General features: G+C 43.4%; 1 protein-coding gene across 1 annotated transcript in view; it reads left to right on the top strand.

The window, feature by feature from the left end:
• Positions 1 to 24,386, top strand: part of mrc1a (mannose receptor, C type 1a) — a 164,133-nt gene that overhangs the window by 53,277 nt on the left and 86,470 nt on the right. The window contains exons 5-8 of the mRNA XM_078234598.1: positions 1,752 to 1,865; positions 10,179 to 10,325; positions 18,707 to 18,889; positions 23,034 to 23,191. Coding sequence (XP_078090724.1) covers positions 1,752 to 1,865; positions 10,179 to 10,325; positions 18,707 to 18,889; positions 23,034 to 23,191 — 602 coding nt within the window. The remainder of the gene's footprint in view (positions 1 to 1,751; positions 1,866 to 10,178; positions 10,326 to 18,706; positions 18,890 to 23,033; positions 23,192 to 24,386) is intronic.

Here is a 24,386-nt window from a genome sequence, read left to right as displayed (position 1 = left end):
GTTGAGGGGCGACCTGATAGAAGTCGACAAGTTTATGAGAGGCATGGATAGAGTGGATAGTCAGAAGCTTTTTCCCAGGGTGGAAGAGTCAATTACTAGGGCGCACAGGTTTAAGGTGCGAGGGGCAAGGTTTAAAGGAGATGTATGAGGCAGATTTTTTACACAGAGGATGGTGGGTGCCTGGAACTCGTTGCTGGGGGAAGTAGTGGAAGTAGATACGATAGTGACTTTTAAGGGGTGTCTTGACAAATACATGAATAGGATGGGAATAGAGGGATATGGTCCCCGGAAGGGCAGGGAGTTTTAGTTAAGTCAAGTAGCATGGTAAGTACAGGCTTGGAGGGCCAAAGGGTCTGTTCCTGCGCTGTTGAGACACAAGTTCAAATCCCACCATGGCACTTGGTGGAATTAAAATGTAATTCATAAATCTCAAACAAAAAGCTGGTATTAGGAGTGAAGTTATGAAACTGCTGGATTGTTGTAAAAACTGAGCTGGTTCAACAATGTATTTTAGAGAAGGAAATCTGCCATCCTTATCCAGTCTGATCTACATGTGCCTCCAGACACAAAACAAGTTGACTCTTAAATGCCCTCCGAAATGGCCTAGCAAGCCACTCAGATGCCTCCTTGAGACAGCCTATGAGGACCTGCAGAGCCGAAGGCTCCATGCCTGAATGATGGGGTCACTGGCAGGATAGACCTTGTCTGTGGCATAAACTGTTCCACTGGAGAGGTTTTCCCTTCACTCCAATGGTCTTGCTGCCAGTGACCCTCCAAGTTTCAGACTTAACTTAGAGCACCTCCATGTTGAGGCATCATCATGGTGCCCAACCTGCCTCAGCAATACCCACCTGTCTGAGTGGGGTGCTGAGGCTACGGAGCACCCTGAGGTGTTATGAATTAAGAGACCATCTTCAGGAAAATTGCTGAGCCAACAAATTTGGGGCTGGGACCCCCTGGGAATCCAGAAGCCTGTGGATAAGTCCTGCCATCTGGCATCACTAAAATTTTGTGTTTGGACACTTGGAAGTGGTTTTAATGAAGTTGGACTGTTTGCTTTATTATCCTAGGGACTTTGACTGCTCTAATTTAGGTTATGGGATCAAAAGCATGTTCACTAGTCTTGACACCTAGATTTGTTTTTGTTGGTGAGCTGAGGATGATGGAAAGAAAAACCAATATAAATTGTTAACTATTGGTATGGCCCTATCTTTCCACTGGATGTTTCTCTATATAAGAACATTGCAGCAAAAAAAAATCCACGTGTCCTTCCATTTTCCTTCTCAGTTGTAAGGGTTGCCCACAAGGCAGCTATTATCAGTTTAATCTTGGTGAATTGCTGCAGTGCATGCATCCTGTTGATTCAACCTACTGGACAAGTATGAGCTCATCAAAGACAATTGGCAGAGATACGATGACCAGTTGAATTTCTGAGGAGGTCACTGACATATGGGAAGGGAATGTGTTTAGGGAATATGTTTATCTATATGCACTTCCATTGCACATTTGTTAACATTCCATACAAGAGATTATTAGCAAAACTAAAAGCATATATACGTGAAGGTAACGTCACATGGTTTGATAACTGGTTCAGTGGTAGGGTTTCTTCTGTAGACTGTCATTACATCTGCTCTGGCCAATATCTTTTCTCCCTGAAAATTCTTGTTACGGGACATTATTTGTCCCAAAATATAAGAATAGGACAATATTTTGAGTAACAGTTATAAACATTGCATTTTTCTTTCATTTAGGAACTATGAATAATATAGTGACACCACTTTGGATTGGGCTAAATAGCCTGGAGGCTGAAAAAGGGTGGCAATGGTCTGATCAAAGCCCCTTCAGATACTTAAACTGGGCTCCTGGTAAGTATTGGGAAAATGAATGTTTCAGTATTGGAAGAATTAAAAAACCAAATGGATAAGCATCTCTTGAGCTGATTGCATGTGTCCTAGCATTCCTGGGCTTTGAGGACTCTAATGTCACATTTATATGCAGTTCTGTTGGGGGAAGTGTGAGGGAAAAGTTTATTTATTAATTTATCAGTCACAAATGAGGCTTACATTAACACTGCAATGAAGTTACTGTGAAATTCCTCTAGTCGCCACAGTCTGGCGCCTGTTCGGGTCAATGCACCTAACCAGCACATCTTTCAGAATGTGGGAGGAAACCAGAGCACCCGGAGGAAACCCACGCAGACACAAGGAGAACGTGCAAACTCCACACAGACAGTGACCCAAGCCAGGAATTGAACCCAAGTCCCTGGTGCTGTGAAGCAGCAATGCTAACCACTGTGCTACCATACCACCCGTGAGGGGTTGTGGGTGGAGTTGTGGGTTGATGGTAAACTTCCACCATTATGCCTCTGAAACCAATTGCAACTTCAGGAAGTTGGGCATGCATAGAATAGTGCGAAAATCCTGAAGTAGTGCCCTGTCACTCAGGGTTCCCACAGATTATGATGTGGATCCTGAATCCTTTGCAAATGGTAAAACCACCATTTCTGCCACATATCACCTTTCATTTCCACTGGGACCAATGCTATGTTCACTAACCCAGTATTTTACTTTCAGCCTACAGGTCTGAATATTTCTGTATGGCTGATCTGTGTCTTCTCTGCTGCGTTACCAGGATTTCAAAACTTAATTTTGTCTCTACTTCCTAACATCATGTTTCATGTTTAAAGATGGCAGTGCTTTCTCAGTGTCTATCGCAGTGAGAGATTTTTATTGAACTGATTGTAAGATGGCAGCCTACAGAGATCCCCTCATGGCAGAAGTTACATTACTACAGCAAGCATGTAGTTGCATTTCAAAACACAAACATCACCTTTTTCATAACAAACAAAGGATTCAAATGTCCCCCTTTTCCTCACAGACAACAGAAGACACGTTTGCATGCATTAGCAGTTATTTGCTCTACTTGTCAGTCTCTGCTGTGCATTGCATGTATATCTTTAAATTGTTCAAGGTCTCTTAATGGTGTGCATATTTGTTGTCATTGGCTGTTTGTCTGGGTGATGCTCCTTAAGAAGTCTCACAACACCAGGTTAAAGTCCAACAGATTTATTTGGTAGCAAATACCATAAGCTTTCGGAGCACTGCTCCTTCGTCAGATGGAGTGGAAATGTGCTCTCAAACAGTGTACAGACACAGAAATCAAGTTACAGAATACTAATTAGAATGCAAATCTCTACAGCCAGCCAGGTCTTAAAGGTACAGACAATGTGGGTGGAGGGAGCATTCAACACAGGTTAAAGAGATGTGTATTGTCTCCAGACAGAACAGCTAGTGAGATTCTGCAAGACCAGGGGCAAGCTGTGGGGGTTACTGATAATGTGACATAAATCCAACATCCCGGTTTAGGCCGTCCTCATGTGTGCGGAACTTGGCTATCAGTTTCTGCTCAGCGACTCTGCGCTGTCGTGTGTCGTGAAGGCCGCCTTGGAGAACGCTTACCTGAAGATCCAAGGCTGAATGCCCGTGACTGCTGAAGTGCTCCCCCACAGGAAGAGAACAGTCTTGCCTGGTGATTGTCGAGCGGTGTTCATTCATCCGTTGTCTTAGCGTCTGCATGGTTTCCCCAATGTATCATGCCTCGGGACATCCTTTCCTGCAGCGTATCAGGTAGACAACGTTGGCCGAGTTGCAAGAGTAGGTACCGTGTACCTGGTAGATGGTGTTCTCACGTGAGATGATGGCATCCGTGTCGATGATCCGGCACGTCTTGCAGAGGTTGCTGTGGCAGGGTTGTGTGGTGTCGTGGTCACTGTTCTCCTGAAGGCTGGGTAGTTTGCTGCGGACAATGGTCTGTTTGAGGTTGCGTGGTTGTTTGAAGGCAAGAAGTGGGGGTGTGGGGATGGCCTTGGCGAGATGTTCGTCTTCATCAATGACATGTTGAAGGCTCCGGAGGAGATGCCGTAGCTTCTTTGGACACGGGTGAGGTCCCTGAGGATTGGAGGATAGCGAATGTGGTCCCGTTGTTTAAGAAGGGTAGCAGGGATAACCCAGGAAATTATAGGCCGGTGAGCTTGACGTCCGTGGTAGGGAAGTTGTTGGAGAGGATTCTTAGAGACAGGATGTATGTGCATTTAGAACGGAACAATCTCATTAGTGACAGACAGCATGGTTTTGTAAGAGGGAGGTCGTGCCTTACAAATTTGGTGGAGTTTTTTGAGGAAGTGACAAAAACGGTTGATGAAGGAAGGGCCGTGGATGTCGTCTATATGGATTTCAGTAAGGCATTTGACAAAGTCCCACATGGCAGGTTGGTTAAGAAGGTTAAGGCTCATGGGATACAAGGAGAAGTGGCTCGATGGGTGGAGAACTGGCTTGGCCATAGGAGACAGAGGGTAGTGGTCGAAGGGTCTTTTTCCGGCTGGAGGTCTGTGACCAGTGGTGTTCCGCAGGGCTCTGTACTGGGACCTCTGCTATTTGTGATATATATAAATGATTTGGAAGAAGGTGTAACTGGTGTAATCAGCAAGTTTGCGGATGACACGAAGATGGCTGGAATTGCGGATAGCGAAGAGCATTGTCGGGCAATACAGCAGGATATAGATAGGCTGGAAAATTGGGCGGAGAGGTGGCAGATGGAATTTAATCCGGATAAATGCGAAGTGATGCATTTTGGAAGAAATAATGTAGGGAGGAGTTATGCAATAAATGGCAGAGTCATCAGGAGTATAGAAACACAGAGGGACCTAGGTGTGCAAGTCCACAAATCCTTGAAGGTGGCAACACAGGTGGAGAAGGTGGTGAAGAAGGCATATGGTATGCTTGCCTTTATAGGACGGGGTATAGAGTATAAAAGCTGGAGTCTGATGATGCAGCTGTATAGAACGCTGGTTAGGCCGCATTTGGAATACTGCGTCCAGTTCTGGTCGCCGCACTACCAGAAGGACGTGGAGGCGTTAGAGAGAGTGCAGAGAAGGTTTACCAGGATGTTGCCTGGTATGGAGGGTCTTAGCTATGAGGAGAGATTGGGTAGACTGGGGTTGTTCTCCTTGGAAAGACGGAGAATGAGGGGAGATCTGATAGAGGTATACAAGATTATGAAGGGTATAGATAGGGTGAACAGTGGGAAGCTTTTTCCCAGGTTGGAGGTGACGATCACGAGGGGTCACGGGCTCAAGCTGAGTGGGGCGAAGTATAACTCAGACATCAGAGGGACGTTTTTTACACAGAGGGTGGTGGGGGCCTGGAATGCGCTGCCAAGTAGGGTGGTGGAGGCAGGCACGCTGACATCGTTTAAGACTTACCTGGATAGTCACATGAGCAGCCTGGGAATGGAGGGATACAAACGATTGGTCTAGTTGGACCAAGGAGCGGCACAGGCTTGGAGGGCCGAAGGGCCTGTTTCCTGTGCTGTACTGTTCTTTGTTCTTTGTTCTTTGTTCTTTGTTCTTTCTCCGCTCCGGGGAAGTACTGGACGACGAAGGGTACTCTGTCCACTAATGCAGTCTCAATGGGCCAAATGGCCTCCTTCTGCACAGCAGGATTCTATGATCCTAAGATCTTATGATTCTATGATGTACAGATTTAATTTTCCAATCCTTTGTGAAGTGACTGAATTGTTCACTTGTGAACTGAAGGCCATTGTCACTCATCACAATATCTGAAATGCCATACTGACTGAAGTGTGCTTTCAGGCATTCTGCTGTATCACCTGTCATCGTGGAAGTCAGCTAGTCTAATTCCAGGAATCAGGAGTCTACAGTAACAAGATAATTAGTCGTTTCTAGTGTGAAGTAGTCTACTCCAAGCTACATCCATGGTCTGTCTAAGATGTCTAGGATGCCGTGCACATCAACAGTTCTCTACTGTTAAAACAGAGTTGAGGAGGAATTTCTTAGCCAGCGAGTGATGAATCTTTGCTGCAGAAGGCTGTGGAGGCCAGGCCATTGAGTGTTGTTAAGACAGAGATAGATAGGTTCTTGATTAATAAGGAGATCAGGGGTTATGGGGAAAAGGCAGGAGAATGGGGATGAGAAAAATATCAGCCATGATTGAATGGCAGAGCAGACTCGATGGGCCGAGTGGCCTAATTCTGCTCCCATGTCTTATGGTCTTATGGTCTAGTTTTTTTAGCTTGGTACTTGTTACAAGCATTGCACTGGCGAATGTGATATTTAATTTCATTTTTTAGCCAGTCGAGCACTTCTAATGCCTTTCTCAAACTTGATTTAATTCCTTAATGGATTTCATGGATACACTCGAGCATCTCTCCACTCATCTCCTTAGGGATGATGATGCTATTTCCTTTGTACAAGATATCAGCTTGGGCTATTAACTCATCTTGGTATTCCCAATATGCTCACGTGACCACAGATGTGTCCTTGATGCTCTTAGGCTGTCCTTTCATCATTACTTCTTGCAGCACTTGAAGACTTATATCTTGTTAGGTAATGGTTTGAGCAAGGCCCTTGTCTGTCAGATTCAATGTCTCTGCTGGGTTGATGACTTGCATATCATATTGAGCAGCTGCTTCATATTGAATCTTTGTCAGCATGTTTAGGGTTACCAGTCCAAGCTTTAGACGTGCTTCAACTGAGATGAGCAGCTGTTGCACCCCATCTATGATCTGGAATTCTCGATCTTCCTTCTTGCCATTGCATTGGTCTCTCAGACTAATCTGTCTTCTCAGTATGAGTCTTGTGCCATCATATAGCCTCAATCTTACTTTTGAGTGTTTCATTTTTGGATTACATATTGAGTTACTTTGCACAGGTCGGTGAAGGTCATTTTGTTGCTTTATGCACCAGTATCTATCTAACATTTCTTAATCGCTTAATATTCACTTGTGGTCATCATTGAAACGGTCACAAACTATTTATCACCTATAAGCATGAATGAATCAACCTGTATGGTATTCAGTTGCTCATCAGGCTCTTCTGCTGCTATCGCCCCGGTAGCCATCTGCGTAGACTTGTTTTGCTTTTTTCTCACCAAACATTTGTGTGCATAATGACTCTGCTTCTTACAGTTAAAACACTTGTTCCGCACACTGGCCACTCATTCTTTTCCTTTGTATGATATCCTCTGCAGTATTTGCATCTTTCCCATTGTCTATGATCGCTTTGCTCATTCAGCCTGGAATTTCTCTTAGTGTTATGCATCTCTTGATTTGTTCTGCCATAAATGTGCTCTAACTGACATTTTATAAGCTCTGCATTTCTGCACTTGTCTATCACGTTCCTGAGTTTAAGATTCTCCTCTTTTAGCCACCTTTCTCTCACTGAGGGCTCTCATATACCTTAGAGAATTTTATCTCAGATCAGAACATCTTCTAGCTGTCCGAATTCACATGACTGCAAGCTGCATTATTGTAGTCCCATACTGTGCCATGGGCACATTTGCACCTTGCGTTCTAGTGTTGAATACATACCATTCACAAGTAGTGTTCACTTGAGGTTCAAAATGTGCATTCATGATTTTCATTGGATAGATTTAAGGTGGAATACAATTCGTAGCAATCCCACCCCAGCAGTGTTAGGAGTGTAGCTATTCTTATTAGCTCTGGCTTATTAGTTAAATCATTTGCAAGCTTGTTGTTTTGCCATTGCAAGTAATAAAACTATCATTTCTGCCACATATCACCTTTCATTTCTACTGGAACAGGGGGTGAAAAATTTACTGCAATGTTCACTCACTCAGTACTTTACTTGCAGCCTACAGATCTGAATATTTCTGTAAGGCTGAGCTGAGTCTTCTCTACCACGTTGCCAGGACTTCAAAACTTAATTTTATCTCCATTTTCTAACATTATGGGCCTGATTTTACCATCAAGTTGTGCCCATTTTCAGGTGCAAAAACTTGGTAAAGTCGGGCATGAGGTGAGTAGCACAATCCGTGCTTGCCTCTGCGCCCATTCCCTCTTTACCAATGGCCAAAAATGGCTGCCGTTGGGACTGTGCCCGAAACAGGTGTGACATCAATTTAAATGCATTTGCATGGCTCTCTGGTGGGGGGGAAGGAGGCGGGTCAGATGGCTCTCTGGTGCGGGGGGGAACAAGGTGGGTCAGATGGCTGTCTGGTGGGGGGGGGGGGAGGGAGGTGGGTCAGATGGCTGTCTGGTGGGGGGAGGGGCAGTGGGGGTCTGTAGCCACTCTGCGTGCGATCGGTGGAGGGGAAAGGGAGGGTAGGGAGCCACGATCAGTCTTTGTAATGGGGGGGTGGTGGGATAAGGGGGACAGTCATGTTGTGGGAGTGGGGCAATGTCTGTGGGGGCCAGGGGGAGGCATTATCCGGCCCAGGAACGATGTGGCAGGGGAGCGTTTGTCTATCTTTTTTACTGCGCATGTGCAGTTAGAGGCGCCGATCAGAGCTGCAATGCTTTGGGCGTGTTAAGCCCCACCCACAGGCTTCTGCAGCGTGATTCGGAATTGCTGATATTTTTACAGGCAGAATGCGTATGGGGGCACCTGAGAACGGGTCTAAAAGTCGGATCTGAAACACTCCCAGTTTCAAGTCCGCCCAGCACTTAGAATCAAAATGGTAAAATAGGGCCCTGTGTTTCATGTTCAAAGACTGCTATGCTTTCTCAGCGTCTGTCTCAGTGAGAGATTTTTATTGAACTGATTGCAAGATGGGAGCTTACAGAGATCCCCTCATGGCAGAGGTCACATGACTACAGCAAGCCAGATAGGATATGTAGTCCGATTGCATTTGAAAACCCAAGCAGCCAGAGTCAGCAATCATCAAAACCAGCACAAATTGTAACTTTCCCACATCACTCTTGGAAACACTAAAAAAGTGTATCTTGTTCAGGTCCAATTGGATATTAATGGTGATGTGATTAATTAAATTTGGGAAACAACAGAATCAGCCCTGAAAAATGAATGACATATTCATGGAATGTTATAAAATTCTAACAGGGTTAGACATGGGAGATTCAGAAAGAATGTTCCCAATGGTGGGGGAATCCAGAACTAGGGGTCATAGTTTAATGATAAGGGGTAAGCCTTTTAAAACTGAAGTGAGGAGAAACTTCTTCACCCAGAGGGTGGTGAATGTGTGAATTCACTACCAAAGAATGTAGTTGAGGGCAAAACATTGTCTGATTTCAAGAAGAAATTAGATATAGCTCTTGGGGCTAAAGAGATCAAGGAATATGGGGGAAAGGGGGGATCAGGATATTGAATTCGATGATCAGCCATGATCAATATGAATGGTGGAGCAGGCTCAAAGGGCGAATGGCCTACTCCTGCTTCTAGTTTCTATGTTGTTTAATGATTAATGAGTGGCACAGGGCACAGTGGTTAGCACTGCTGCCTCACAGCGCCAGGGACCTGGGTTCGATTCCCGACTTGGGTTACTGTCTGTGTGGAGTTTGCACATTCTCCCTGTGTCTGCGTGGCTTTCCTCCGGGTGCTCCGATTTCCTCTCACAGTCAGAAAGATGTGCTAGTTAGGTGCATTGACCCGAACAGGCACCGGAGTGTGGCGACTAGGGGAACTTCATTGCAGTGTTAATGTAAGCCTTACTAGTGACTTATAAAGAAACTTTTTAACTAAACCTAAAACTAACTTTTTAACGATAATCTAAGAATATGCTTTAACAGAATAATTTAGCTTCTATCTGAGCATATGCATGTCCCAATCTTCAATTTGCTCTCTGTGAAAATGGTTGAAGATAATTTTATTTCGATGCTTTTGGTTTCCTAGTTTTGTGGGGGGGGGGCATGGAGGGTGTGGGGGTCCGTGAAATTCCTTTAATGTGATTGGCCGCTTGGACATCCTGATGACATCAGTGCTGTGTCAGACTGAATTCTCGGTATCAAACACTGCAATTAACAGCAGAATAATTGCACAGTGATCGAGGTGCAATTCTCACCAGCCGGGTAGCTAGATCTCCAATAAGACTGAGATCACAGTCAGTGGAGAGCACCCTTGTTTTACCATTGATCTCACAATCCAGCTTACATATGCCTATTCTCTCTTTAGCTGCTGATCAAATGGTCGTACTGAACGTCTATTATCTGAACAAGCCATTGCAACTGTGAATTTACAAAGTGTTGTACCTTTGATTTCAAACTGGTTTCCAATGATTTTGCCCCAGAGACACTTCACTCAGAGAATGCCTCTAACCTGTGCATTGCTTGCAATTTTGTAATTGGAATCACAATAATTCGCTTGTTGATATGACTGATTTTGTGTGTTTTTCCTTTGTGAACTTAAGGACATCCATCATCTGACCCAAACTATAGATGCGTGGTTATGAATCCTTCCTTGGGATCAAAGTGGGAAACCAAAGATTGTTCCCAGAAACTCGGATACATTTGCCAGGATAATAGTGGAAACGCAAATACTTCCGAGACAATTAAAGGTTAGTCCTGTTGTGTATAACTATTAGAAAGATAACATTGCATGTATTATTCGAACACAGCAACAAGTGCCAACCAATGCAGGAGATTGCACAGTGATAGAAATTATTTCTAAGATTTCACTTTCATTGAGATAAGTATTGATGAAGATTTCCTCTGTTCATGATTTAGCTATTGTTACGATCCCAGTTGATATTACTGCTGGTGGGAAGGTTCCAGAATGGAATCCTGGCTCAAAAGACCACAACTTTTACCTTTTTTTTAAGAAAATGTAGATGAATTGAGCCATAGGACTGCCATTTAACTTTTAACAACAGAAAAAAAAACGTGAAAAGTTTGATTATAATACAATATTCCTTCACCCACCTGTATCTTCATAAATGTGTGCATATTTTACAAATAACACAGGTCACAAAATATATCTTATGCTATCATTCTCTCAATAAATACACAGTCCCTGTAAACCAGTAGATCAACCACGGTCAGAAACACCCCAGAGAGAGAGACAATGCCTTCTTCCACCGGCTTCTAACAGCAACTGCGGACCAAAACTAAAAACTGGACTTTTCTTTGGAAAAAACTGTCCCTAGGCATATCACCTGACCTGTCAACCATCCCTGAATCAAGCTCCAATCAGCAATCTCCAAAGGACAATAAAACCCCAGAACACTACATCAGTCCAGATTAAAATCGACATGATGTCAATTATCCTGCCTCAGTAGCAATAAAGGACACTGGCCACAGACATCATGGCACCAATAAAATGCTAAGGCCTGCTTGAAAAACCTGCAGAGAAACATGATGAAAATACATTTCCTAAAGGCACAGTATCATCACACATGGTTGATCTGATTGTGGCTTCAACTCCACTTTCCTAGCTACCCCCTATACGCTCTCACTCCCTTGTAAATCAAGAATCTATCTATGTCTGTTTTAAAAATGTTCAGTGACCCAGTCCCCTACTACTCTCTTGAATGAGAGTTCCACAGACTCACGACCCTCTGAGAGAAAAAAATTATTCACATCTCTGTCTTGAGTAGGGGACCCTCTCTTTTTTAAACTGTGTCCCCGAGTTCTAGTTTCATCCAGAAGGGGACACATCTTTTTGGCAGTCACCCTGACAAGTCCCCTCAGGATCCTACTTGTTACAATAAGACCACCTCTCAGTCTTCTAAAGTCCAATTGATACAGGCCCAACCTGTCCAACTTTTCCTCATTAGATAACTTCTTCAACACAGGAATCAGTTGAGTAAACTTTCTCTGAACTGTTTTGAATACAATTATGTCCTTTCTTAAATAAGGAGATCAAAACTGTGCCCAGTACTATAGATGGGCGCCGAACTCTTGCTGCCATTTATGCTGGTGGGATCTTACAGTCCCGGTGACATTGCACCACCCCCAACCCCGCCGCCACAAAACACACCGCAGAGAGCGAAAAAACCTGTCCACTCTTTCAACAACGTCCTGTATGGAATCATAGAATCCTACAGTGCAGAAGGAGACCATTAGGCCCATCAAATCTGCACTGACCATGATTTGAATGCGAATATAGGATGCATGGTGTGTAAGTTTGCAGATGACACCAAGATTGGAGGCATAGTGGACAGTGAAGAAGGTTATCTCGGATTGCAACGGGGATCTTGATCAATTGGGCCAGTGGGCTGATGAATGGCAGATGGAGTTTAATTTAGATAAATGTGAGGTGATGCATTTTGGTAGATTGAACCAGGGCAGAACTTAGTCAGTTAATGATAGGGCATTGGGGAGAGTTACAGAACAAAGAGGTCTAGGGGTACAGGTTCATAGCTCCTTGAAAGTGGAGTCACAGGTGGACAGAGTGGTGAAGAAGGCATTCAGCATGCTTGGTTCCATTGGTCAGAACATTGAATACAGGAGTTGGGGACATCTTGTTGAAGTTGTACAAGACATTGGTAAGGCCACACTTGGAATACTGTGTACAGTTCTGGTCACCCTATTATAGAAAGGATATTATTAAACTAGTAAGAATGCAGAAGAGGTTTACTACGATGCTACCGGGACTTGATGATTTGAGTTATAAGGAGAGGCTGGATAGACTGGGACTTTTTTCTCTGGAGCATAGAAGGCTGAGGGGTGATCTTATAGAGGTCTATAAAATAATGAGGGGCACAGATCAGCTAGAGAGTCAATATCTTTTCCCAAAGGTAGGGGAGTCTGAAACTGGAGGGCATAAGTTTGTGGTGAGAGGGGAGAGACACAAAAGTGTCCAGAGGGACAATGTTTTCACACACAGGGTGGTGAGTGTCTGGAACAAGCTGTCAGAGGTAGTAGTAGAGGCGGGTACAATTTTGTCTTTTAAAAAACATTTAGACAGTTACATGGACAAGATGGGTACAGAGGGATGTGGGCCAAATGCGGGCAATTAGGGATAGCTTCGGGGTTTAAAAAAAAGGGCGGCATGGACAAGGGCCTATTTCCATGCTGTAAACCTCTGTGACTCTATGACCACAATTCCACTCAGGCCCTATCCCCATAACCCCATGCATTTACCCTAGCTAGTCCCACTGACATTAAGGGACAATTTAGCATGGCCAATCCACCTAACCCGCACTTCTTTGGATTGTGGGAGGAAACAGAGCACCTGGAGGAAACCCACACAGGCATGGGGAGAATGTGCAAACTCCATACAGACAGTGATCCAAGCCAGGAATTGAACCTGGGTCCCTGGTGCTGTGAGGCAGCAGTGCTAACCACTGTGCCACCGTGCCACCTTTAACTGTACAACTTACTGGACAACTGTAACAAAACATTCTTACTTTATATTCCATTCCCCTTACAATAAATAACAACATTCCATTTGTCTTTCCAATCACTTTCTGTACCTGGATGCTAACATTTTGCAATTTGTGTATCAGGACATCCTCTGTACTGCAGAGTACTGCAATCTCTCCCTATTTAAATAAAACGCTGCTTTTCTATTCTACCTGCCAAAGTGGATAAGTTTGCACTTTCCCATACTGTATGCCATAGGTCACATTTTCCCACATTGTACGGCATAGCTCATATTTACTCATGTTATACTTCATCTTACCCTACCCAGCTGCACCGTGTCCCTCCTGCTACCTATCCAGCTACCACATTACCCCGCTATCACTTTGTTCCTTACCCAATTACCTTACCCACCCTACCACTTTACCCACTTAATTCAGCCCCCCTTCCCACTTCAACACTTATGCATTCATCCATCAACTTGTCCACACATTCACTAATACATTCAGAAACTTTGGAACATTTAAACTCTTAATCACCAGACCTTGGAGCATAGCAGGAGTCCATATGGCTCATCTCACTGTGTTGTACAGGCTCTTTGCTAGAGGAGTTCACATTTAATGCTGCTGTCTTCCACCCACCTTATAACTCTATCATAAGAACATAAGAACTAGGAGCAGGAGTAGGCCATTCAGCCCCTTGAGCCTGCTCCACTATTCAATACGATCATGGCTGATGGGCCTCAAGTCCATTTTCCAGTCCGTTTGCCATAACCCTTCAACCCATTACTAATTAAAAATCCATCTATCTCCTTAAATTTATTCCATGTCCCGGCATCCACCATGCTTTGCGGCAGTGAATTGCACAGATTCACCACCATTTGATATAAGTAATTTCTCCTCATCATTTAAATCTGCTTGTGATTGAAGTACTTATCTCAATTTTCCTTAAAGGAAATTATAGCTTCTGTCTCGACCATTACTTTGGCAAACCAACTGATGGCCAACTCATTGCAAAGAAAATTCTCCCAGCCTCTTTCTCACTCTCTTGGTGATAATCTTAAATTGATGATTCCTCATCATTAACTCCAAAACCATAAGAAATAATCTTAACCACACCATCAAAGCACCTTATACTCTCAACATCTCAAGTCTCTTCTTATAACTGTAGTTTACTATCTCTGGTATCATCTGGGTCAGTCTACTTTATATGTTCTTTATTGTTTAATATCCTTCCTAAAATATGTCACCAATATAGCACAAAGTACTCTAATAGCAACTTAAGCAATGTTTTATAATTGTCGGAAGGTCAGTCAGTGATCAACAATTCTAAATTAATTGTGTTTGCTAAGGAAAAAGGAAGGAAACAGGAAAATAAATAGTGAGAAACATAGAACATAGAACATTACAGTGCAGTACAGGCCCTTCGGCCCTCGATGTTGCGCCGACCAGTGAAACCAATCTAAAGCGCCTCTAATCTACACTATTCCAATACCATCCATATGTTTATCCACTAACCATTTGAATGCTCTTAATGTTGACGAGTCCACTACTGCTGCAGGCAGGGCATTCCACGCCCTTACTACTCTCTGAGTAAAGAACCTACCTCTAACATCTGTCTTATATCTTTCACCCCTCAATTTAAAGCTATGTCCCCTCATGTTAGCCATCACCATCCGAGGAAAAAGGCTCTCACTGTCCACCCTATCTAATCCTCTGATCATCTTGTATGCCTCTATTAAGTCACCTCTTAACCTTCTTCTCTCTAACGAAAACAACCTCAAGTCCCTCAGTCTTTCCTCATACGATCTTCTCACCATAGCAGGCAACATCCTCTGCACCCTTTCCAACGCTTCCACATCTTTCCTATAATGCGGCGATCAGAACTGTACGTAATACTCCAAGTGTGGCCGCACCAGAGTTTTGTACAGTTGCAGCATGACCTCATGGCTCCGAAACTCAATCCCTCGACCAATAAAAGCTAACACACCGTACACCTTCTTAACAACCCTATCAACCTGGGTGCCAACTTTCAGGGGTCTATGCACACGGACACCCAGATCCCTCTGTTCATCGACACTACCAAGTATCTTTCCATTAGCCCAGTACTCTATGTTCCTGTTACTCCTTCCAAAGTGGGATCAAAGGATGCTGGATAATAGAAAGCAAAGATTCCACAATGCTGACTACAAAGTAAGCGCAAACATTTTGGAGAACCCTGACTGTCATTCATACCTTTATTGAATCACATCCAAAGCGTTATGATAGATATGCGAGTGGCATGGTGGCAAGCACTGCTGCTTCACAGTGCCAGGGACCCGGGCTCAATTCCATCCTGGGGTGACTGTCCATGTGGAGCTTACACATTCTCCCGGTGTCTACAACTTAAGATGTGTAGGTTAAGGGATTAGTGGAGTAAATGCATGGGATTATGGGGATAAAAGTTTATTTATTAGTGTCACAAGTAGGCTTACATTGCAATGAAGTTACTGTGAAAATCCCCTAGTCACCACACTCCGGTGTCTGTTCGGGTACACTGAGGGAGAATTTAGCATGGCCAATGCACCTAACCAGCACGTCTTTCAGTCTGTGGGAGAAAACTGGAGCACCCAGAGGAAACCCATGCAGACACGGAGAGAACGTGCAGACTCCAAGCAGACAGTGATAGGGCAGGGCCTGGGCCTGGGCAAGATGCTCTGTTGCAGAGTTGGTGCAGACTTGATGGGCTGAATTGCCTCCTTCTGCACTGTTGGGATTCTATGATTCTATGACTCCTGAACTGGCCACATGTGTTTTCTCTTCATCGACATATTTCTGCTTCTCATATAAACGCAAGATATAGAAACTTCTAGTAACATATTACAAATGATTCCCCGAGAAAACTCTCCAGCCTAGGAATTCAATAGCCCTATGCCCATTTGATAGGGTTTTATTTTCAGCATTACAGTGTGAATGGTGTGTGTACATTCAACAAGGATCACAAGAGTGATGCCATTGCAATGGCTCGGAGAGATCATTTATGCAAGCTAAACAAAAGATGCCAGACCAATAAGCAACAGCACAAGAAAAGCAACTAAAATAATTAAAGTAACAAAAACAAATTGGGAGAAGGCAAAGAAAAGGAGTTGAGAAAGTCTGTCAATTACATGGTGAAAGCACAGTTGGCGCAAGGCAAGCAAATATTTGGAGGGCATTAGACTACAAATTACAAGAAGTCGAGGACAAAATATAGAAAAAAAGAAAGAACAGAAAAAGAAAACTCAAATTTATGTGGTGCCTTTTATGATCCTAAGATATCCCAAAGTACTTTACAACAACTTGCATTTATATTGCTCTTTTAATGCAATAAAACATTGCAAGGTGATCCACAGAGGTATAATCAAACAAAATAAACAAAAATACAACAAATGATGCACTTTTTGAAGCACTGTCACTGTTGTGATGTGGTAAATACAACAGCCAACTTGTGCACAGCAAGATTCCACAAATGGTGAAGTAATAATGACCAGATAATGTGCTTTTTTTAGTGATGTCAGTTGAGAGATAAATATTAGCCAGAAACCTGAGGAGAACTCTCCTGATCTTCTTCAAAATAGTGTCCTGAAATCTTTGTATGCCCACTTAAGAGAGTAGATGTGGCCTTGGTTTAATGTCTGATGATTCATGTTGAGACCAATACTGTAATCCGGCCTGTAGTTTTGGTCATTAGCTCAAAATGGATATAGATAGATATCCATTTAGAAAGGATTCATAGAAGAAATACTCAAGCAAACATGATTCATGTTTATCACAAAGTAAATGCAGGGGAAATTAGGTAAATCTTCAATTAAAACAAACAGATAAGGTTATTGCAAGGAAGCGATTTAACTTGAGGAAAGGTTGTGGGACTGGAGTGTAGATTTTCAAATTGAGTCCCCAGACCTTAGTCTGAAAAATAACCAGAGCTGACCTGCCAGTTATTGGCATTTGTTTGTTTTCCTGTTTGTTTATTGAATTTCTTTGAGCCCCTATGAAATATTTAAAAGGGTATTGGGATGTTAGATAAATACAAGTCTTTATTTTTGTAATTGAATAATAATTATTATTTTTTATTCGATAGTAGAATTTTTCTTTGGAGTTAATAGCGTCTTTAGAAGTTAGTACTTGCGACGGGGGTTGATGTGTGGGAGGGTCCCAGGGTTGATGTGTGGGGGGTCCCAGAAGTTTATCAGCAAGTGCAGGAGATCGTGGGGCAGGGGGTGGAATTTTGTGAATATGTTCATCTTGGCAAAAAAGGTCCACAGGTGTATGTCAACATTCCAGCCGTACCCCACACAGAAACATTTGCAAACCTTTCAAGTGGAAAACACAAGTACAAAGTTCACAGGGAAGCGGAAAGAAAGATTAGAAGAAACTTCCTTTCCCACATGATAGTGGACAAGCAGAATAGTCTCCCAGTGAAAGTAACTATTTTGGTGTTAATTAGCACTTCTAAAATAGAGCTGAATCTGCTGAATATGAAGTTTGAAGATTGCAAGGAAATGTACAGTAAAGCTTGATTTTTATCAGGGTGTAGGGGAAGGAATGTAAAGGCTGTTTTCCAACATATCTATAACTGGCCAATTATCCACTTTAACCAAGGTAAAGATGAAATATATACCTCCTGGTCTTTCATTGCTCAAGTGCATAGTCCTGTTGCAGTCTGATAATATTTGTGCTCAGAGAATCAACATGTTTCTCTGTACATTTATGTCCTTATTTTCTTTTTCCTCTTTATTTTCCCATCCCTTCCCTTCATTGTGAAAAAATTGACTCTTCACCCAGGCGGCAATTATTCTTGAGGTCCTTCACAGTGACTCAGCAAAGAGCAATCTATTCCAGCATCCACTGCCTGAATATACATAGTTCCCACAGTGGGTAGAGTTCAGATGTAGGTAGCCAAGCCAAAGACTTCCCTCCATAACTGTAAAGATGCACTTTCATAGACTCATTAGTGAACACTAAAGGTAGTTATTTATTAATAAGAGTTATACAGAAGCCACATGGCTGTAGCTGGCTCCCAAAATGTCGCTGCCTGGGAGCCTCTCTCAATGTGGGGTGATTTCACATTCTGAATCCCAATTGGTCATCCAGGCCATGTGAACCTTACTCTGCCCTTAAAGGGATAATCACTACAGTAATCTAGGGCTGTTGTGGCCAATAGCTATGCCCACAACACCTTCCAAGCCAAGATTAACTAATGTAGTATAGACTCTGTGTTGAACCTGATACTTACTTTTAAACTCACTGAATTATTGGAAGATCTCTCTCTCTCTCTCTCTCCCTCATGGTATTCTTTGTTCAGCCATTAGTCTCCAGGCAACTGCACTGGCAACAACATCCTTGAAGGTTGTTTTTGGATCATTTCCATACCTACACCTTTTAACCATTAGTGTGGATCTGTGCTTAATTTTTGGAGTGGCTTAGGGATAATAAACATACCCCAAAGACCAAGTAAGCTGATAACATATTCATACAACCCAATGTAAAAACTCAGCACTGTAAGTGTCTGACAGGTTTCTGGATTCAATGGATAGTATTTCACTAGCCTGTGAAGTTCTATGATGTGGTGGACATGAATACTATTAAAACAAATTGAATTTGAATCTGTCTTTCAGTTGTCGATGAACCCATTTATTGCCCAGAGGGATGGCAATCATATGCAGGTTATTGCTATATTCTGCATCGGGATCTCAAAACGTGGCAACAGTCTTTGGCAGCTTGTCGAAAGGAGGAAGGAGATTTGGTTAGCATTCACAACATTGAAGAACACAGCTTTATCATTACACAGCTTGGATATTGTGAGTACGAAATGTTATAATGCTGCCTTTGTTTCTACAACAAATTATTATTTGAGAGGAATCATAATTAACTGCTCGTTTTAGTCTGTGCTGGAGATAAGGTGGGAAAGTGCAGTTCATGTTAAAGTTCAGCAGGTCAAGGAACCACATGGCCTGTGGCTTATGTTCTTTTATTGATGAGAATCTTCCAGAAGTCATGTTGCCATTCTTGTCTCCAGCTGCATGAGGAACAATGATTCAGCGGGTTAAGCGGCCACCATTCAATCTGCTGTTACTTGTCCTGATAGAATTTAAAGCAGAATCAAAATCAAGGACAAAATACTAAAACAAAATAAAACAACATGTGGATGTAGTACATTTGGATTTTCATAAGGTATTTGATAAGGTGCCACATTAAAGGTTTTTGCACAAGGTAAGAGCTCATAGGGTTGTGAGTAATTTATTAGCACAGGTAGGAGATTGATTAAAAGACAGAAACAAAGTAGGAACAAATGGGTCATGGAGTTGGTTACCTTTTCCAGGTAGGAAAGGGTGGGCTCCAACCTCGGTACAAAACACTGTGCCAAATTGTCCAGGCACATTGACACTGGCAAGAGGCAGGCCTGTCAATGCACTAAGCATTCCTGTGTGCATGCCCATCAAGTCTGCTCCTATACATTGGGTGGGATTTTCTGGCCACGCTTCCCCCAAAACTGGAAAATCCCGCCCGAGGTCAATGGACCTTTGCATGGTCCCCCCGCACCCCCCCCCCACCCATTTGCTACAATTCCCATGGTTGGTGGGATGGGCAAATTCCCCCCCATTGCTTCATCAAAATCCTCATCTGAATCCTCTGCAGCAGAACACGCCTGCCACCTGGTTCTCACGTGAACTGATACACGTATTACCCTTTCCCCCTGACCTGGCTGCAACCCATTCATGCCTGGTGACTCCCCACATGCTGCTCACAGTGCAAGTATTGAGCTGATGGTTAGAGTGTCCGATCAAGTGATTGTAGTTATTCAGCAGCCATCTGTTGTTGCTAAAATAAACAGAAAACACGGCAGAAGGTGGAATCTGAAACAAAGACAGAAAGTGCTGGAAAAACTCAGCAGTTCTGGCAGCTGGCCTGACAGCATCTGATCAGATAGTCACCGTTTTGGGTCTCTCTCTGACTTTTCTTCAGAGCTAAAGCAACGGAGAAATGTGACAGATTATATACTGTCTAAGGAGGAAGGAACACTTGGAGCAGAGTAGAAGGTCAGTGATTGGTAAGAGCTAGGAGAGATTGTGACAAAGATGCATAGGTTATGAGACAGAGGAAGTACTAATGGCAGGGGAAGGGGCTAATAGCTGTATAAAGGCAAGATATCAGAATGTGTTAATGGGAGAACAAAGGGCAGTGCTCAGTGACAGTAAAACTAAAGAATAAGTGACAGATGGCCCAGTGGGGGAGGGGGAGTGGGGTTTTGCATTGGGACAACAAATGCCTGAAACCTTCAGTTATTCCCAAGTGCCCGCGTTTGGTCCGTATCCCTCTATATCCATCTTACCCATGCAACTGTCTAAATGCTAAACACCCATCACTACTACTACCTCTGGCAGCTCGTTCTAGAACTCACCACCCTCTGTGTGGAAAAATTGCCCCTCTGGACCCTTTTGTATCTCTCTCCTCTCACCTCAAACCTATGCCCTCTAGTTTTAGACTCTTCTACCTTTGGGAAAAGGTGTTGACTATCTAGCTGATCGATGCCCCTCATTATTTTATAGACCTCTATAAGATCACCCCTCAGCCTCCTACGCTCCAGGCAAAAAAGTCCCAGTCTATCCAGCCTCTCCTTATAACTCAAACCATCAAGTCCCGGTAGCACCCGAGTAAATCTTTTCTGCACTCTTTCTAGTTTAATAATATCCTTTCTAGAATAGGGTGACCAGAATTGTACACAGTATTCCAAGTGTGGCCTTACCAATGTCTTGTACAACTTCAACAAGATGTCCCAACTCCTGTATTCAATGTTCTGACCGATGAAAGCAAGCATGCCAAATGCCTTCTTCATCACTCTGTCCGCCTGTGACTCCATTTTCAAGGAGTTTTGAACCTGTACTTCTAGCTTTCTTTGTTCTATAACTCTCCCCAACGCTCTACCATTAACTGAGTAAGCCCTGCCCTGGTTCGACCTACCAAAATGCATCACCTTGCTTTTATCTAAATTAAACTCCATCTGCCATTCATCAGCCCACTGGCCTAATTGATCCTGTTGCAATCCTGGATAACCTTCTTCACTGTCCACTATGCCACCAATCTTGGTGTCACCTGCAAACTTACTAACAATGCCTCCTAAATTCTCATCCAAATCATTAATATAAATGACAAATAACAGTGGACCCAACACTGATCCCTGAGGCACACCGCTGGTCACAGGCCTCCAGTTTGAAAAACAACCCTCTACAACCACCCTCTGTCTTCTGTCGTCAAACCAATTTTGTATTCAATTGGGTACCTCGCCCTGGGTCCTGTGAGATTTAACCTTATACAACAACCTATCTTGTCAAAGGCCTTGCTAAAGTCCATGTAGACAATGTCGACTGCACTGCCCTCATCTACCTTCTTGGTTACCCCTTCAAAAAACTCAATCAAATTCATGAGACATGATTTTCCACTCACAAAGCCATAATGACTGTCCCTCATCAGTCCTTGCCTCTCTAAATGCCTGTAGATCCTGTTGCTCAGAATACCTTCGAACAACTTACCCACTACAGATGTTAGGCTCACCGGCCTTTAGTTCCCATGCTTTTCCCTGCAGCCCTTCTTAAACAAAGGCACAACATTTTCCACCCTCTAATCTTCAGGCACCTCCCCTGTGGCTGTCGATGATTTAAATATCTCTGCTAGGGGACCCACAATTTCCTCTTTAGCCTCCCACAACGTTCTGGGATACACTTCATCAGGTCCCGGGGTCTTACCTACCTTGATGCAGTTCAAGACTTCAGGCACCGCCTTCTCTGTAATATGTACACTCCTCAAGACATCACTATTTAATTCCTCAAGTTCCCTAACTTCCATGGCTTTCTCAACAGTAAATACTGATGAGAAATATGCATTTAGGATCTCTCCAATCTATTGTGGATCCACACATAGATGACTTTGTTGATCCTTAAGTGGTCCTACTCTCTTCCTAGTTATTCTTTTGCCCTTAATGCATTTGTAGAAGCTTTTTGGACTCTCCTTACCTTATCTGCCAAGGTAATCACGTGTCCCCTTTTTGCCTTCCTGATTTCTCTCTTAACTCTATTCCGACACTGTCTATACTCTTCAAGGCATCCACTTGATCCCAGCTGCCTATGCATGTCATATGCCTCCTTCTTCTTAACCAGGGCCTCAATATCCCGAGTCATCCAGGGTTCCCTACTTCTACCAGCTTGCCCTTCAGTCGAAAAGGAATATGCTTACCCTTAAACCTGGTTAACACACTTTTGAAAGCCTTGCACTTACCAGATATCCCTTTGCCTGCCAACTGACTCCCCCAATCAACTTTTGAAAGCTCCTATCTAATACCATCAAAATTGGCCTTGCCCCAAGTTAGAATTTTAACTTTTGGGCCAGATCTATCATTCTCCAGAGCTTTCTTAAAACTAATGGAATTATGGTCCCTGGCCCCAAAGTGATGCCTCGCTAATACTTCTGTCACCTGCCCTTCCTTATTTCCCAAGAGGAGATCAAGTTTTGCCACCCCTCTAGTCGGGTCATCCACATACTGAATGAGAAATTCCTCCTGAATACACTCAACAAATTTCTCTCCATCCAAGCCCCTAATACTATGGCTGTCCCAGTCAATGTTGGGAAAGTTAATGGAAGTAAACATATTACAGTTCAAAGCTCAATCAGTTCTTTATCAAATTGAAATGCCCTTTAGAGTTAGCCACTTGTAATATATTCCCCCATCTCAGTGTGACTTCTGTAATGACTCTCTGAAAGAGCATCTTACCTCGGCACCCAGGCACCTGCGTAGCCCCAGGATAGTCCCAGGCAGGCCAGTTCGGAAGGAGACCTGTTGTATCGCAACTATGCTCCTCCTATGTACAAGGGGATGCCAGTTCTATAGGTACTGGGTAGAGGAATATCCTAATCTCAGTTAAAAACATATTGTTTTTGTATTTATTGCAGTATCCACTGATGAGCTGTGGCTTGGAATGAATGACCTTAAGATGCAGATGCTGTTCGAATGGACAGATGGATCCCCAGTGACGTTTACTGCCTGGCTGCATAATGAACCAAGTCACTTTGATAACAAGCGAGAGGACTGTGTTGTGATGAAGACCAAGGTTATAACTAAATCTATTCATTTTGCAAATGATGACAAGGGCATCTTTACATGTGCTGATGTGTAATTATGAATAGGACTCTTTAAAAAAAAACTGAGGTAAAGGGCTAAGATCCATTGTACAGTGCCAAGATTGGGGCAAAGGAAGAAGTAATTTCCCAAATATTGATAAGTTGATATTAAACTTGGATTTTTAAAAAACTGACTGAACAGTTACATGAAGTCCAAAGATGTGCAGGTTAGGTGGATTGACTATGTTAAATTGCCCCTTAGTGTCAGGGGGACTAGCAGGGTAAATACGTGGGGTTACGGGGATAGGGCCTGGGTGGGATTGTTGTCAGTGCAGGTTCGATGGGTTGAATGGCCTCTTTCTGCACTGTAGGGATTCTATGATTCTATGCCATCCGCTTTGACTGGGACTCTGGTGGTTCAATTAGTAATGATTGTTTTTCAATTCAAGTGGCTTGGATTATCTTCTCGGTCAGTTGGAAGCTCCGATTAAAACCAATGGACCTGGTCTAGGATACAAAGACCCTAAATTGCCCTCGGAGTTCTACCTGATCCACTTCATAAATTAATCTACTTGAAAATATCAGAGTGTCAGTAGTGTTAAGTTCCTTCCAATTCCTGGGTAACGAGATAAGGGCCAGTACTCCCACTGGCCTCCAACCCTGGCCCCCACTCTGAAAGGAAAATGGAGTCCATTTGCGAACAGGGTGCAAAAATCCTGGACAGAATTCTCTGAGCTAAACAGGTTATTAATTGGAGGCAAGTGGGTTCCTGACTCCACTCCCCCCCGCCCCCGCCCCCCCCCCCAACCCCCCCACCTCACTTTGTACATTTGAGCACGTCCTGGAGGCACTGGGGGATTGACACACAAACTGGGAACACTCTTTTTAAAGCACATGTTCTCCTGTTTTAGCCCCCAAAGGCAACTGAAAATCCATGCCCTTGTTCTTATTTGAAGATATTTTACTTGAATTCATTACCCTCTGCCAATGCCCCAACCCCATCCTATGGGTGTTTCTGTCAACCTGCCACAGAAACATCTTTGGAAAATCTAAAAGAGAGTGAAAGATGCAGAGAAATTTAAGAAATTTAAGACACCTCTGGTGATCAAACAAATTCCATGAGAATACTTTCTATATATCTTTATGTTGGCCACAAGCCACCTCATTCCCCCTATCCACTCAACT

Source organism: Mustelus asterias, chromosome 2 (assembly GCF_964213995.1).
Source record: "Mustelus asterias chromosome 2, sMusAst1.hap1.1, whole genome shotgun sequence".
Classification (NCBI taxonomy): Eukaryota; Metazoa; Chordata; class Chondrichthyes; order Carcharhiniformes; family Triakidae; genus Mustelus; species Mustelus asterias.
This window is presented reverse-complemented; position numbering and strand designations above follow the sequence as displayed.